The 17,765-nt window shown below is 45.3% G+C and overlaps 1 protein-coding gene across 1 annotated transcript in view; it reads right to left on the reverse strand.

The window, feature by feature from the left end:
* The window catches only part of BAHCC1 (BAH domain and coiled-coil containing 1), a 103,861-nt gene that overhangs the window by 30,888 nt on the left and 55,208 nt on the right, over positions 1-17,765 (reverse strand). The window contains exons 3-10 of the mRNA XM_029284007.1: positions 12,715-12,837; positions 10,622-12,304; positions 9,640-9,745; positions 9,047-9,255; positions 7,357-7,515; positions 7,007-7,218; positions 4,816-5,131; positions 2,656-3,354 (exon numbers count right to left, since the gene is read on the reverse strand). Of these exons, the coding sequence (XP_029139840.1) occupies positions 2,656-3,354; positions 4,816-5,131; positions 7,007-7,218; positions 7,357-7,515; positions 9,047-9,255; positions 9,640-9,745; positions 10,622-12,304; positions 12,715-12,837 (3,507 nt within the window). The remainder of the gene's footprint in view (positions 1-2,655; positions 3,355-4,815; positions 5,132-7,006; positions 7,219-7,356; positions 7,516-9,046; positions 9,256-9,639; positions 9,746-10,621; positions 12,305-12,714; positions 12,838-17,765) is intronic.

Genomic DNA, 17,765 nt, shown 5'->3' on the forward strand with positions numbered 1-17,765 from the left:
CTGTGGGCAAGAACGGTTTTGGTGTGTGAGCAATAACCGTTGGTGTACAGATGAAAAGCACAGACGTCGCTTAGCCACAGGGGATGATAACCATCTGCATATGTGGGTTGGTGTAAACCTCGCCACTGGGGAGGCAGGAAGTAGGAGGCGTCTAACAGCAGCCGAAAGGTGTAGGGACAAAAAAGAAGGACTTTCACTACTCAAATGATATTGGAGGGTTGTGATTATTATTAGCATTAGCAAAAACCCATTATTATTCATAAGCAGGGAATGTGAGATTAACTTCTCGAGAGTTGAGACATTCTGAAAACAGGAGACATCAAAATAAATCTGGTAACAGACCAGGCAAATATGCTGTTCTCCAGCTTTCCAAGCATGCAAGGCCTCATAGTAATAGGCCAGCCTAGGATGCTTATAATAAGCAAACCCCCATCCCAAATTAATTCACAATTCAAAATCCAACAAGGGAAATCCGCCTGACCCTACTGCTTTCTACATGCAATACACAGTAATGAAGTCCAAGGCTCTTGCTTTCTAAGCTTTCAAAAGTAAGAGGCATGTTGATCGTCAGCAAGACCCAAGCAAGTGCAACAATTCTAATACCTGCCCCGATTTCATTTGGTTGTTGGGCAATCCTCCAAATTCAGCCTCTAAGTGGGAATTTACTAGATTCCCTAGTGCTGGTCTTAAGTAGCCTGATGGGCAATTCTCTCCTTGCTGGTGAATATTTTGAGAGGCGCACACTTCCTCTATTGATTTGTGATACTTTCAAAGTTGTACGCATTTCGAAGAGTCTATACTGCCTTAACATGGTATATCTAAAACGATGATCTACGTGAATTTATGTGCCATTTTTGTTTACATGCACTAATTCACAGCATTCAGTTATTCATAATGCCAGAGATTATGCAAGTGCTGGCTTGTAAACCCAGCTGTGCTCAAAAGTCAGAGTGGGATAATAGAGTATCAGGGTGCAGGATTCTAAGGAAGAAATGCAGTTCCTCTGAAAAAAAGAAGTAGGGGGCATTGAAGAGGAACAGCTCATGTCTGAATAGCTCACTTTATCTCCTAACCAATCTGGGACCTGATCATGATTAGGACAGATGTGACACAACCTTTGGTCTATTTTTCTAAAAAGAGAAAGAGGAGATTCCTTCCTAACCAGTTGTGTACCTGAGAGCGATCTGCGATGAACAGATGTCTAATGAGGGGATCTAGAAACTATAGTTGTAGTAGAAGAGATACTTCATCAATGATGGATTGAGCTAGGTGACCTTCTGAGGACTTCCAGTAAGAACTCATGGTGAACTGTCATCCCTGAAGAAGCGGGATGGCATGGCAGCAGAGACTGGTGGCCAGATAGCAGAACTCTGGCTGACAAAGTCTCTCTGGAGAAAGGAGAGGTAGTGAGATTGTCCACATGTATTCCAGACTGCTGGAGCCAAGGTTTTTATGGTTAGCCTGTGAATGGTTAGCTTGTGAATCAAGCAGCTGGGAGTTGAAGGATTTCAACCAAGCTCACAGCTATAATGTAGCCTATATGCAGATATAGTTTTCCAGGCCTGATGTCTTTTGGAAATATTTCTTAATTGTTTTTCAATTATTAGGAACCTTTGGAATGAAAAAAAATATGCAAAATTTTATCACAGGGTGAGTTTCCTTCAAACCTTAATATAAATTTACGGATTTTTTTAAAAAAACATTTTTGAATAAACAGCAGAAAGGTGATTAGAATGTTGATTTTGGAAAGTTAGCAATAGACTAAGGGTCCAAATTTGAAATAAGATTTTGAAATTATTTATAGGAAATCTTCCTGTGAAAAAATGCTGTTATTTTGAATTATTAAAAAACATGGTAAGGTTGAATACTAGAGGAATCAGAAGGAACTATTTACTACAACTGTATTACAATGAAAGGAGAATAGTTTTCTCTCTTCTCTTTCTTTTCTATTTTTTTATTCTTTTTACTTTTATGTGTCATTTGTATTTGTTTGCTTTTTCAACTGTAATATTTAATAAAATTATTATTTTACAAAAAGGACTAGTGTCCTTTGGGATCCCCTCCTACTTTACAACTCTGGATGAGACTATTTGAGTGACACCTGATGAGAAGGGAGAACTATACATCATGCATGTGAATCTGGCATTTGATTAGCAGCTGTTCCATGAAACGCTGAAAAGCCAATGGAAGGAAATAGGGGAATAGACCCTAGCATGTGTGCAAAACCATCTATTATATATATCCCAAGAGGACAAGCATGGACATCTTTTTTTCCAAGATCTGGGAAAAGATTCTAGAATTTCTAGTCCTGGGTCCCTGGACAATCCTCACATCATGAGCAAATGTTCAACTTCCAGTTTGTTGCCATGTCTTTATACAGTATTCCTTTATCAATTCCCTGCTGGCTAGTCAGGAGGCAGGATTAGGGTATGGGAAAAAGGGAGCTTCTCATTCCTTTGCTGACATTTGTTATTTGGCTCTGCCTTTGCCTTAGATGGGAAGTGCAATTTTTTGCTGTTGTTAAGTTGCCCTCATGAGCGGAAGAAGCCAGCAGTCTTCAGATACCAATAAAAAGAGGTGCCAAGAAAGAAGCAAATGCTGATTTTTTCCACCTCCCTGCTCTGAGGTGGAGGGAAGGAATCAAGACAGGATGACCCGTTGTTTCCTTACCTGAATCACAGTGCCGCTGACAGAGTTCCAGTTCAGCCAGCTCACTGAGCAGGGCAATGCCAGGAATCCCTGAGCTGCACGGAGAGGGCAAGGGAAGGGAAGCTGCAGAAGACGGGGATTCCAGGTCTGGGAGTTCACCCAAGTTGATGCCGGCAGCAATAAGGGCATCCAGGCCACACGGGGCTGCCTGTACATCAGTATGTGTGGATGGATCATCGGGTAAGACAGCATTACTCTCCGCTTCCTGACAGTCAACTTCCAATGCTGCAACAGGACTCTCTTCCGTAGCCATCACTTCAGGGGAAGGTCCTGGCGTGGCAGCATCTGAACTAGGCGCGTCCTGATGTTCTTTTTGGGTAGAATCCAAGTCATCTGAGCTATCCCTGACCAGCAGGGAGCAATTTGGGGTATCCTTAATCGTTTCAGTGGAGCTTGGTCTCTGGGGATGGACAAGTAGATGTGGAGGGTGAGCATGGGTGGGTTCCACTTCAGAGTCCCCAGTCCCACTGGGTGGGCTAGCTTCTGCCTCGCAGCGTGGCTCCTGCTCTGGCGGAAAGGTGCGTGACTGTTCCGGTTCAGCTGCTGTAGAAACAGTTTGCATAGTGTCAGGATCAGCTGGGTCCCGGGGAAATGGTGATGCATAGCCCAGACCAGCCACAGGGTAGGTATAACCAGGAGGAAGATCTACAAAGAGAAGAAGAGTCCCGGAGTAAAGCATAGCAGGGGACTAGCTAACCCATAGCAAATATTAATAGTCTCAAATATAGAGTCCACAATGAGCAGTACCACTTGACACAATATTCCTTTTTCTCTACGGACTGTATGATTACTCCCAAAAATTCTATTTGTACTAAATTGCTCAAATTCACACGATATATTCTGCAGAATTGTCTCCCAAAAAAAGAAAAAGAAATGAAATGCTGAGATTGAGGGAAATTCAAGTTGAGAAAGGAAAATCCAAAAACAGGGACAAAAAGATGCTGAGGTCCTGATTATGAACAATGGAAATACTACGCAAGTCCCTCTGGTTTCTGAGCCTACAATACATACAATATAGGCAGCCTATGTGTCCGTACTCCATCTTGCAGTCATCCCCCCCTGCTGCTGCTCATGATCAGCTATGGGGGGGGGGAGTTTAAACACACTGCTGCTTCCTTAACATTCAACAACAGCAGGGAGCTACATGGAAGAGCAGTCTTCCATGTGTAAAAGTCCTTGTTCCTTTGCTAGTAATTGTTAGTAGGTGAAGTGTATTTTGGTTCCATCTACCTTTGAAAGGCTCCATCTCCAGGTTCGAAGACTTTTATCATAGTTGTCCAACCCCCCAAAACCTTTCTATTTTCACTACATTTGTCAAGCATCTCTCTATAACCACAAGAGTTTGTATTTGCCCTATTTTAACAACCTGAAACAAGACAGTGCTCTAAAAAATTATTGATCAGCGAGCCATCCCTTGTACTTTCCAGAATCCTTACTAGCAAGTCATCCTTTCTTCAGTGTGCTCTTAATTGAATTTAAACTGTTGGATTACAGAACTATACCAAATATTTGCTAGACCCTTATTATTATCATTATACACAGAGCAAAGTGAAATCACCCAGCTGCCAGTTCTTTAGCTGGTGTTGGTCTTCCTATGCATCAACTTCTTCCCAAGAACCTAGGATGTCATAATGTATTGGCATAGCATATATGCAGATCCAAGCAGTGTGGCCTTGTACTTGTTGTGAATTGCACAGTCAACCAGAGGTTTAGTTTGGATTTAGTATTTGTGTCCACCTGTCAATCCTTCTCAAGGACCCAGAACAGGTAGGTGGTGTCATTTAATAATATTAAAGGTATTGCCTCAGGATGTAAGCTGTTTCAAGGAGAGCTGCCTTTTGCAATTGACTACTGATGATTTTGTCAATGCCAATGGTCTTCAAATCGTGCTCCAGAGGTGTATTATTAAGATTATGATTAATTTATTAGCCACCCAAATCTGATGGACTCTGAGTGACGTACCAAAAGTAGAAAAAACACACACATAAAAACAGCTAAAGCATTCAACAGATAGCCCAGATTAAAATAACCCAACAGACAGCCAAGCCAACAAAAGAGGGGCCATTTCTCATTCCAGTTCTCAGCCTGCCGTGACTGAATCTCTACCTGGTTCCAGTGATTTAGGATAGTCCTGGGCTGGCCGCCCTTCAGGCTGCTTATCCTCAGTTTCAGGACCCGTAGAATTCTGGGAGGGCCCTGGACTTACAGCAGGGGAGCGTGGCACCACAGCAGGGCAGACAGGTAAAGTGCAGGGACCCGGGCATTTGGGCGGATGGCAGCATGAGGAGCGCTTGACTGAGCAGGCAGCTGCTGGGGACAGGCCCTTCGGGGGAGCATTTAAGGCAACTGCTTTGTGAGATGGTTTGAGTGGCTTTTCAGGACCCGGCAACTCTAGCTCTGGTGGAGGCTCTTCAGGCTTCCGCTATTAAGTAGATGATGGAAGAGAAAGAGATGGACAGTCAATAAGTATATCAATCGAGTACATCAATAAATAATGACACGGCAGCAATAAGCTCAATAGTCGTACTATTAGTGTGCCTGTCGTAGACTTCCGTGTGGTTCCAACAACCTATAACTTCAGCATTGATTCATGGAGCATGTCACTGTGTACTCTTTCACTTTCTGTTTCTCGATATACCTTACACAGTGCCACAGTTGGTATCATAGCCAATGTGCAATCCTATGCTTAGGCTGACTCGGTGGTCTTTTGGAGATTGTATCCCTCCAGTGCAGTAACAGGAAGAACAGTTTCAATGAGCTCAGTAGGGAATCGGATACATTTGAGAGGATGGCTAGCTTATGTTTCCTACTCTTCTGTCTTGGACTGTGCATGCAGGAACTGAGACTGGGCTTATATGGTAAGTAAGTAGAATTCTGCCTTAAAAGCATTCAGGTTCTGCAACAAAAAATTATGCAAATTCAGTTAAGAAGGGAACTTTCTCCTCTAAAATGTCTCAATGGCTGCTACTCAAACACCTACATAGAGAGAAGAAGCCCTGTTCTCTGAACCTGGCAATTTTAATTAACCAGCTCTCTAACTAACATCCCCCATAAATTTTTCAAGAATATCTTTTTGGAAATTGAATGAACCAAACATAAAATTGGATCCGAAGGGTCAACACAACATAGCATACATTATTTTGTACTTGTTCAAAGCCTCAACACAAGGCCTTGAAAGAAAGACTTTGTGGAGTCAGGAAGCAAGTTCTTCTTCCACATATGATGTTGGATTTCATCATTATCACAATCTCACAACTAGAAGCATGAGGAAGGTTAGTATGGATCTCTAGCCAATATCACTTCCCTTGAGATGAACTCAGGAGATTGCTTTCATTTGGGATCTGGCCAAGCACTATTGTTTGAAGCTTAGATGGTTTTTTTTCCATCACACCCAATTGATAGCAGTGTTCCAATATCTCAGGGGCTGCCACAAAGAAGAGGGAGTCAAGCTATTCTCCAAAGCGCCTGAGGGCAGGACAAGAAGCAACGGATGGAAACTGACCAAAGATAGAAGCAACTAGAACTAAGGAGAAACTTCCTGACAGTTAGAACAATTAACCAGTGGAACAACCTGCCTCCAGAAGTGGTGAATGCTCCAACACTGGAAGTTTTTAAGAAGAGACTGGACAGCCATTTGTCTGAAATGGTATAGGGTTTCCTGCCTCAGCAGGGGGTTGGACTAGATGACTTCCAAGGTCCCTTCCAACTTTTTTATTATTATTATTATTATTATTATTATTATTATTATTATTATTATTATTATTATTATTATTATTATTATTATTATTATTATTTTCATCTTCTTTTGCACATAGGTGTTTTGTAAATGGCTAAATTACTTTAAACAATCACCTTCCTGCAATACATCTATGTGAGTCTGCATCATCCTGTGATCTGGACCACATGGAACAATTAAAGGAGCTTTATGATGTCTGGATTATTTTACAAAGAACAAGATTTGATCCCTGTTTGCCTATTTATTATTAATAGCTCCGGGCAGCAAACAACAAAAATCAGCAATACAAGTATCAATAAAATTCAAAACGTATTACAGCTAGGGCAGCACAACTGTATCAACATCCACAATGCCTAAAAATGCGCTCTCAACTTCTTAGCTGACAACGTCCTGGGGAAAAGCCAGGTTTTGGATATCTTAAGGAAGATTGTCGGTTTAATTCCTACACCCTGATTATCCAGATGCTCATAAAGGTGGGGCTCTTTGCCGTTTTTCCAACTTTCCAGTAAGAGTTACCAAGAGGTGTGACATCAATAATACCATCTTTTTTAACATGCCTACCTGGCTGTGAGTGTGCCGCTGCACTTCCAAGGCCTGTGCTGCACGCTGTTGCTGTTGTTGTTGTTGCTGCTGCTGCAAGGCATAGAGTTCTTGCTGGCGCAGGAACTGAGAGCGGGAGTAGACAGGGAGTTGTCCTGTGTGCTGCAAGTGAGAAGCAGGCCCCCGGCTAGGATACATGGATGGCCAGATAGTTGCCTGATCCATCACCTCGGCTGCAAAGAAGCAGGAGAGATAATCAGAGGAGTAAACAAAGGCAGGAGGCACACCCACTGCCTCTTCTTACAGGAGAAGGACCTTTACCTGTAACCCAGGGAATATGCCACAGCTAATTCTCTCTGGCTTCCACTTACCCAGGGTGTGGGGGGCTCCATGGGCTGGCGGCTCCGAGGGCAGAATAACTAGCTGAGCAGGTGGCTCCTGTGACAGAGGGAAGACGGGTTGCATGGCACTGGGCATAGAAGGTGGGAAACCAGGTGGTAGGTTTTGATGCAGAGCAGGGTGCCCAATTCCTGGAATAAATTAGGAAAGAAAACATTTTTGCTGACATGAGATAAAAGTCCAATGTATTTGACCTATGTGTATAGCAATCCCACATTCTCCAGGGAAAGGAGTTTTACAAGGACACATTTTTGCTTGTTCACATTTCTCATTTAACTTTTCATCCATCATAGGTTGAGTGTAGATTCATCACATGGAACAACATAGATAACATATTGTTAATAGATTTTTAGCATCAGTTTCAATATGTATTTTTAACTTTTTATATTGTTTTTATTTTGACAAGCATGTTAATTGCTTTGAGTACTCACCAAAATAGGAAACAAGGTATCAAGCAATAAAGGGAGGGGTCTACGTTAAAATTGAGAATAGTGTTGCTATTTCCACCTGTCTCTCCCATGCAGTTAGCCTTCTTTCTTTCTTTCTTTCTTTCTTTCTTTCTTTCTTTCTTTCTTTCTTTCTTTTTCTTTCTTTCTTTCTTTTCTCTCTCTCTCTCTCTCTCTCTCTTTCTCTCTCTCTCTCTCTCTCTCAAGATGGGCATATATAGCAATAGTTTCTCCTATTTTTCTCCACAATTATCTATCCTGTGAAGAAATGAAGGCTATAAGACACCCAATAAGCTTCCAAAGCTAAGAGTGAACTAGAATCAGAGTCATCCCACTCCTAGTTTAACACTTTAACCATTTTACCACCCTGAGTTAAATCACTGGGCAGAAATGAATACAAGAATCCAGAGGCTCATTCTGGAGTTTCTCTGCACATTATACAATTCTATATAGGAAATCATTTATGTCTAGTCAGGTTCTTGCTGAACACTGATGGGATGGGATATAGTATGATCCAAACATTACTGCAGATTAATTTCCATGTAGGTTTCTTGTAATACGTGGAATAGTGCAATTAGTCGGTCGGAATAGCAAAGTTGCCCTTGACCCCATTAGCCCTTGACCCCAATCGTACCTATGTTTATAAGTTAAGGTCAGTTTAGATCTCTTATTCAAGCAGAGCATGGGGAAAAGGCAGACTCGAAGCTTCTTCTTTATGGTTCCAACCCTTCATTAAATTTTCGATGTGTGATTGGTCAAAATCAGTGGCATGGATTTTCTCATCACAAGATACATGGAAACTTAATGTAAGATCTAAGATAGGTATAACAATAAAAGCAAAATACCTCTCACCCTCATAAAATTGGAAAATATTCAAAAATTCCAGCCCTTCCCATGTGTAACACTTGCTCTGTGCATTCTGCCCATTACAAAATGTCACCTCTGTTCTTGGCCACCTACAGATCGTTCATCTCTGCAAAAAGGAGTAATAGGAGATTGGAAAATGTAAGGGATGGGATACAACAAGACAGGTTTTTGAAGCAAAAAGGGGCACTAAGACTCTTTTGGGACTGAATTCTGTGGGAGGCTGGCTTAAAAGTGGTAGATCAGGAGTGAAGGACTTCCCTGATAAGTCGGAAATAAAAGAACAAGTCCATGAAGCCATGAAATCCAGATAAAATTTCAGTTTTAGATACAGACTGTTTGCTTGACTCACCATAGGAGTGTCCACCCATCCAAAGTGAAGGGCTGCGTGTCCGAGGCAACCAATGTGCATGAGCAGGATGGGTATGGGCTGCTGGATCTCCTCCCAGTTGGCTGGTCTGCAATGAGGAACTGCCTGCAATCATCAGATGAGGGGTGAGGTCTCCAGGACAACTACTTGATGGGTGGATTCGGGCAAATTCCACAAGATCTTTGTTATCCCTGACAAGTTAGAAGTACAGATAAAAGAAATGCAGGTCAGCTGGGATAGAGAGATCCCTTGGCCTGGCCAAGGAATTACAGTATAGACCTTCGTCCAGTAATGTATAATTATCTTATAATCTTAACCTTGGGAAATGGCTTGGATTGCAGAATAACAACAACGACAACAATAACAACAACAAACTGGCTCTCAGAAGGAAAGAGCCATCATTCGACAATTTTAAATGCTAATTGAAAGATGTCAGTGATAGCGTTTTTTTCTGGGATGCAAGTAAGCTTTACTCAGTGCCCTTCACCAGCCTTCCCAGTCTAATTACAAATTATTACTAACCACTACCAAGACAGTGTTTAATCCCCCTTCCCTTCTCCGGTAGTTGGGCTTACTGAAGCAGGAGATCTCTCCCCACAAGCCCCAAACGCTCCTCACACAGCCGGTTCCGTTCTTCCTCAGCATCTAGATCGATGACATGCATAGGCCTCGCGGCACCAGCTGTGAAAAACAGAATGGAGGAGCAGAGATTAATATCAGATTCTGGCAAATGTTCAGGGATGGGAGTGGAAGATTCCCCATTCTCTCCATATATATATTTGGAAGTGGCCCCAGGCAGATACCCCTCTGATTCACTGGCGTATAAGAAGGGGAAGTACAGCACTATAACTCTAGCAAGATTCTATTACTACAACCTCTCTCGATAAAAATAATTCTAGTATTCCTGCTCTGGTTTACCCAGCAGAGCTGACAACAAAACCCAGGAAAAAGAGGAAGAAATAGGCCCTACGATGTCCCTTTCACATTCATGTGTCCATTCTGCATCCAGATGGGATTTCCACAAGAGTGAAGATAAGAGTCCAGGATCTAACTTCCCTTCCCAGCCAAAGTCTTTAGCTAAATTCAAGTGCTGGAGGGTTTAATTTCCAAAGTGGAAGGCCAGGAATGAGAGGGAAGGAGCTGAATATATTTAATATTTGGCTTCAGGCTGAAGCCCATTTCATATGTTCACACAAAAGGGTCTTCTTGAATCAAGGGGGGCATGCCGCTGCCTAGTCTCACCCCTGATAGGTCTCCTATTCCCCACTTCCCAATCTCCCAAAGCTAACCCCCCCCCAGCCCTTTAATGTACAAGGCAGAAGAGAGGATCCCTCTTCAATCATAAAAACCACAGAGCACTAATGGTACTTATGTTTGGGGGGGGGGGACAGGACAGGAAAAGGCACACTTAAGCCAATGCTTGTGTCTCCTGTAGCGGAGAGCAGTGATAGAATTGTGAAAGGAAGCACAATGTATGTGCTTATGCCCCCCCCCCTCCCAATCACATAGTTTTTAAGACATCAACTGCCTTTTACTTTATTCTCTAATGTTTGTTACCTTTGAGGCCCATGGCAGTCCGGCTCTGCCGACTGGAGCTAGATCCATAGGCTGGCTCTGGCCGACTTAATGTATCCTTTTGTCGAGCCACAGCCACAGCAATGCCCACTGGAGGCTGACGCACCTCACCATCTCCGTGGCCGAGGTCATGGTCTCTGCTGCGGGCACAGTCTGAACGTTCCAGGTCCTGCTGTCCTTTGGTCCCCAGATGTTTGCCCCCATCCTGATGGGCACAGCTGGCCTTGAGGCTGCCCAGCCCCACATAAGGAGCCTTCTGGCCCACAATAAGTGCTTGGTTGCTGTATTTGAGCAAGTTTTTCATGGCTGACACTTCGTCAGGGGGGGTCTGCATTTCCTGCGTGAGCACAGAGCCCTGGGTCATGAGCGCAGCCTGTTGGAGGCTGCTGCTAAAAGGGTCCAAGTAAGAGCCTTTTCTCTCCTCTGCCATGGACAAAGGAGGGCCCTGGCCCTGAACTGGCCACGGTGGCAAGTGGGGCCCACTGTAGCCCAGAGAGCTGAGCTCCATGGATTTGCGCTTGGATTCTGCATGAGTGCCTGCCTGCTCCATCTCTGTCTGCAAGTGCTGCTGGTGGCGGATGCGAGCTACTTTCTGGGTGCTGGAAACTGGCGGCTCCTTAGGGGCCTTGTCTAAAGTGCAGCAGGACTGGCTGAGTTTGCACAGCGTCTCTTGGGAATTAGGCCGGGCACAATCTTGAGGTGGTATCATCTCAAAATGCCCACCCTTAGGTTGGTGAGGCAAGCTGCCAAAATGGCTGTCAGAACCAGTGCTATTCAGGTACTCCAGCCCTTTCAGGCGGGCATTGGGATTCTGGGGCCAGTCCAGCCTCCGCTCCACTTTGCCCTCAGCTTTGAGATGAGAGAAAGGATGGTGCCCATAGGTAGGGGGGTGCTCTGGGCCCACCTCGTGGGGGCGCTCTTTGCCCTCACAGGGCTCTGAAGGGACCTGAAAGGAGCGGCTCTTGTCAGTCAAGTGGCCTACCGAAGGCACAAAAGTGGCCCCGCTGATCCGTAGCTCCCGGCTCGCCTTGTCCTGCAGAGGACACATCCCATCTGGGCTGGAATGAAGCTGCAGGCAGGGGAAGCTGCCTGTTGTCGTGCTCAGGGCAGGGGGCCCAGCAGGCAGACTGGACGGGACAGTGTAGGAGACCGAATGGTGCAACATTTGTCTTCGCTCCAGGCACTCACTGTAGGACTGAGGAGGCTCATGGTGGCCAAGGTCCTTGGCACAACGGCTCTGGGCAACAGCATGGCGTGATAGAAGGCCTCCGCCACAACTGGGGAGGACAGCTTTGCCTGAGTCACCATTCAGTACCTTGGAGCTCAGCAGGCATGAGGGCAGGTGTTTGGGCCGGTTGTCACAAGAGCCCCGCTGGAGAGCCCCTTCCTTGCAGTTTGTCTCCGGTGTCATAGGCATCACCAGCTTGTGCCGCTCCTTGGCCTCCTCTTCAGCCGCTCGCTCCTTGCTCTCACTCTTGGCGCCTTTCTCCTTCGACACCACACAGCGCTCAAAGTCTTTGTGCCACTTCTGTCCATGCCCAACCTCCCGGTCTCGGCTGCAGGAGCCAATCGGATGCCCTGGAGCTGCCCGAGCAATGCTGGGGAAATTGTGATTGGTTGAAAGCAGTGTAGGTTGAGCCGGAAGGTTCCGCAGGTAGAAATTGTCTGCAGAAAGAAGGGAAGCGGTTAAGAAAATTCTCCCAGACAACAATGTGGCCTAGATCACAACATGCAACCATCACAGTCCTAAGAATAGCCCAGCAGCTCTACTTGCCCACGCCTTGTGGCACCAAGTCACGCTGGAAATAAAAGCTCTCCAGTTTGCAAAGGGACATTTACAAAGCAGTGGCTGATCTAGTGAAATGTCAGGTGCCCACCTGCAAGTCTTAGTGGAGCTGAAGCTGGCTATCAGATATACTTCAGTTCCAGAAAAGTCAGTTTTGCCTCATTTCCTCTACCTTCTCTCTGCAGATGCCCCCCTAAATCTGTGTCCTTAGTAAGATAACAATTACACCATGGTTCTCCTGTCCCTTGAGGCAGAGTCAGAAATATCACATAGTCAAACCAATACTTGCCTTTCTGGCTTTCATAGAAACGATGCTGGCCATACAGGACATTGTTGTTTCCATGGTGATCCAAATGGCTCATGGGAAGAAAAGTGGATGCTAAGCTCCCAGAGAACCTCGGGTAACCTGGAGCTAAAACAAGAGGCATTGAGGAATGACAGGACCATGTCACAACACAACAGTCACAAAGCCAAGTCACTGGGCCTTAGTCTGATCTGTCTCTTTGCATAGGTTGAAAGAGGATTGCTGGGGTGAATTCAAAGTCCTTTGTCAGATTATTACTTTGGCTATATTAATCACTGCTAGGTTTCGCACAGTAGCCAGCTATGGGATGAACCATAGCTAATAGTGTTGGTACTGAACCAGAAAACTCTCTGATGCTAGTTTGACAGAAGGTTCTCACAAAGCACATCTGGCAAAAAAAATAAAAATAAAAAGACGCCTGGAACAACAGCTACAAATGGAGGGAACAAAACCCATTATTCCCTGATTAAGAGCCGTGGTGGCACAGTGGTTAGAAAGCAATACTGCAGGCTGATTCTGCTGACTGCCAGCTGCCAGCAGTTCGAGTCTCATCGGCTCAAGATTGACTCAGCCTTCCATCCTTCCGAGGTTGGTAAAATGAGGACCCAGATTGTTGGGGGCAACAGGCTGACTGTGTAAAACACTTAGACAGGGCTGTAAAAGCACTGTGAAGTGGTATATAAGTCTAAGTGCTATTGCTATTGCTATCATAAGAAACCCTTGATGGATATTGATCTCGGGCGTCTTTGTAAAATTGAGGAAGCAGCTCTTGAATATCAGCTCCAGGATTCTGTAGAAAATTGTGAAAAAAAATAACATAGGCCCATGGTGGCACGAAGAGCCCTCTCTGTGGGCACGCACGCCGTCGCCCCAGTCCTAGGCCTTCAGCTGGGTTTTATAAAACCTTTTCGCTTTAGGCCTCCGCCGCCGTGTGCAAAAAAAAAAAAAAAGTTTCAATCAATCAATCAATTTCAACTTCTCGCGGGAAAAACAAGATCTCGCAAAGTTGGAATTGATTGATTGAACTTTTTAGCCCCACCCAGTCTGCCGTTACCACCGCAGCCACGCCCACCCAATGCACCACACCCACTCAATGGGCCACGCCCACCCACACCCGATGATACATAAGTGGGTTTTGGGTTACAGTTTGGGCACTCGGTCTCTAAAAGGTTCGCCATCACTGACATAGGCTAACAGGGCTGGGGCTGTTATGCCGAATATGTCAAAATTCTGCAGCCGGATGACTAAAATTCTGCAGACACAATTAATATTATGCTTAGCTATATATTTGCATCAATTTGCTGTTCTTGAAAACATCACATTCTCAAATAACCTTTATTGCTTTGGTAAGGGTTGAAGTGAGGACAGCCTTATTAGCAAGGGTATGCACATGAGGGTGAAGAGCACCACAAGCAAAGGACAAGGAGTAATAGAAGGACTGATGATCCTAATCTAACCATTGCAGTTGCTGCTCTGAGTTCCTGGCATAGTCTAGAAATGGCTACGGTTACAAAGTGGAAAGAATCTGGCTTGCATAATCTTATTCCATGCCTGGGTACTCTAGCACAGGGCTTTTCAACCCTTTCACCCATTGTACCACTTTTAGGATATGGCAACACCCGAGTACCACCAGTTGCCAAGCAAGGTGTCAAAAACTTGATGACAAAAAAAAAAGGAAAAAAGTGATAAAGTACAGGTAGTCCTCGACTTACAACAGTTCACTTAATGACTGTTTGAAGTTACAGTGGCGCTGAAAAAAGCCCCCCCCCAAGCCACAGCCGAGCAGGACGCCTGCCTGCCCGCCCGGCGGCACTCTTCCTCCTGTCCGAGGTTTTCATTGTTGTGAGCATTTCTGTTGGGAATTGGCAGCGGAGGTGGGGTAGGGGGTGTTTGGTTTTTATTCCACCCCGTCTGCTGGGTGGTTGCAGCAGGTTTTGGTCACTTCACATGACCCTGGGACACTGGGACCGTCATAAATATGAATCAGTTGCCAAGCATCTGAATGTAAATCACAAGACCCTGGAGATGCTGTAACATTCCAGCTGATCGGCGCTTCTTCTGGGCTCAGCAGAAGCGCCAGGATCAGCGCTGAGCTCCAGCTGGAGCCTGGCGCTGATCCTGGTGCTTCCACTGAGCCCTGACAGCCCCGAAGCGCTGATCAGCTGGAAAGCAGCACTGATCCTGGCGCTTCCGCTGAGCCCTGACAGCCCTGCAGCTCCAGCCATCTCTCACTCAGGCTTGTGCGGTGCTGCCACCGGTTCAGCTCATTCCCCTCCCCCGCTACCACTTTTCTAGGATGGTCACGTACCACCTGCCAGGTGCCAATGTACCACAGGTGGTACCTGTACCACTGGTTGAAAAGCCCTGATCTAGCAGAAACAAATTAAATCTACATAGCCACTGACACCACTGCCCTTATTAGAGTCTATCGTCTTGGCTTCCTACAGTCTAGTTCTGGTTCTAAGTCAAATGTTTCCAGTTTTTATTTGGAGAAAAACAAGGAATAGTAAAAAGAAAAACCTCTATGATAGGTATTACTACAAGTGCCCACTCTAGTCTCAAAAATAGGCTTTTGATCAGGGCTGTCCGGGGGAGGGGGCTTCCAAAAAATGTCAAGATGGCAGCTAGCTGCAACTGCACTACTGGAGCGTCACCCCAGCATTAGAGGTGTGTTGTGTGTAAAGGGACTGAGACCACTCAGCCATTCCAAGACTTCCTGAGCAAGTTCAGGTCTAATTGCTTCAGCAAAAAGAGGCAAGTCAGCTTCATCCCCCAGTTTGCAAAAGGAGGGGAATTACTTATTTGCCTGGCACGGTAAAGATCAACACAACAAGGCTCATTTGAAAAAGGAACAAGCAAACAACAACAACAACCAAAACCCCTGCAACCAAAAGGATAGGGGAAACAGGGTTGCTGTTATATATCAGTTCAAAAAATGAAATTACCTCTTGCTGAACATTTTAAAAAGATACCAAATGATAGGACTGGCTTAAGAAAAAAAAAGAAAGGTTGATTGAGGTTAGTAAAATTAAACTAGAAACAATAGAAATAATAATAATATTAAATTCCCCAAGAAACCTGTTATTTATTTCATTCATTTGGAGAACACTACATTATTGAGAGAGACTGGAAAATACTTTTTAAAGATGCTGAATTATATTTAAAAAAAAAACAACCATCACCTTGTCTTCCTAATAGTATGAAGCATGTACAAAGAAAATGAATATATACCAAACGTGCCCAGGCGTACATGCTTGCATATGCATGTACATGCACATATATCCTCAACACAAAAAAAGGTGCACTGCACAGATGAGCCATCAGACAGTGAGCGTGATCCTCATCCTCTCGGAGATAGTATACTGTAGCCGAATCCAGAGAAACAGCTCTTCCTCCCCTCACCCCCCCTCCCCTCATGACTCAGAGCTTCCCAGGCTAAAGGCCAAACAATGGCCATGAGGACAGGAGCATCAAGCCAAGTCTTTCCTTCCTAGACGTTCCTGCCTAACTGTCCTGTGGAATCCTCTTTTTCAATGGTTCCTTCACAGCAGGATGAAGGCAGCCTTCCCTAGCCCTGGCCTGCCGGACTAATCTCCCCAACAAGCGGGCTGCTCCCCGTAGCTAGTAGCTCTACTGCTCCACCCCCATTAGACCGGCTGTCCGTCAGCATCACGCTGACAGCATCGCCTGCACCCCGCCCCCAACAGACCCGACATGCCGGAAGCTAGCTGGCAGCCGTTCAAGCTAGCAGTCGGGCTGGCTGCCAGGGCACAGTGCCAGCAGCACCTTGCCGCTCACACTTTTAACTTTCTGCATCTTGCAAGAAGGGAAAAAGCGCTGGGGGAAGGGCACGACAAGAGGCTGCCACTGCAGGGGAGAGAAAGCACAAGTGCACTAAGAAAACTAAAAATAGTTGTGTGGCCACCAGCTCAGCGCAGCGGGAAGGGTGGGAAGTGGGGGGTTGTTGGGTGGGATTGGGGCGATCGGGAAGACCTGTGGCTTGGCAGTCCAAAGGGTGAGGGTGGGGAGGGAGGCAGGCTGCCTTAGGGATGAGGGGCATGGCTAAAGCATATGGAGAGAAAGTTCCACTCATAAGCAGAGAGTGATATGACAGAGTAACTGCATTTGGGGACAGCCTGAAGAACACTGGCTGAGCTGTGGAAAGGGAGGTTCGGGCCCAGAACAATCACAGGAAGGTTCAAGGGGGAAGTGAGGGCTGGCAACAGCGTGGGTGGTGGGTGGGGACAAGGCATCCATCTATCTATTGCATAGGTCAGACCTGCTGCACATTCATTCTCCAAGTCCAAACACTTGGCCCAAGGGTCCTCTAAGAAACAGGAGAGAGAGAAGAGAGAGCTTTTTGAAATACTTTCAGGGTTCCTGAAGCTAAAACAGAAAAGGAAAAAAGAAAGTGCCTCAACAGTAAAGGAGAAACTGCAGGTAATTCCCTGGATTCCCTTGCCAACCGACCCCCTCCCTCTCTGCAGTGTGCTGCCAGCATAAATCAGAAAAAACAGCTCTAACTCTAGGCTGTGTGAAGTTAAATGGAGCTGTTTCCTGACATGACATGGTCAGGGGATGGGGAAGACTCCAAAATCAGAGGGTCTCTTACCCATCCACCATATCAAAATGCCTCAGGGTGCCGATTTGTCAAGTCATTTTTATTTCTACTTCAATCCACAGCCTTCCCTCATCCCATCGTATCTTCTTCTAGCTATCTAACAACAGCCAGAATGCCAAGCAACTGAGAATTCTTACACCTGAATTCTCCTGTCTGCACAGTCCTTTTTTCTAAGAAAACTGTAGAACAATGGGAAACTACCAGCATGCTTGTAGGGCAAATTAATGAGATCTCCTCTGCCACTGCAGATCAGGGCTATATATCTTCTATTATTCTACCTGCACAGAATATTGAAGAAGTTCAGCTGATTTAACAACTTTTAGACTGTGCCAGTGACGTGAAGACGGTCAGACAATATCTGCAGTATCAGGCATCTTAGAGGTCTTGCACCTTCATACTCTGCCCATCTGTCTAT

This window comes from Protobothrops mucrosquamatus, unplaced genomic scaffold (assembly GCF_001527695.2).
Source record: "Protobothrops mucrosquamatus isolate PMUCROS unplaced genomic scaffold, P.Mucros_1.0 scaffold_99, whole genome shotgun sequence".
NCBI classification, from domain to species: domain Eukaryota; kingdom Metazoa; phylum Chordata; class Lepidosauria; order Squamata; family Viperidae; genus Protobothrops; species Protobothrops mucrosquamatus.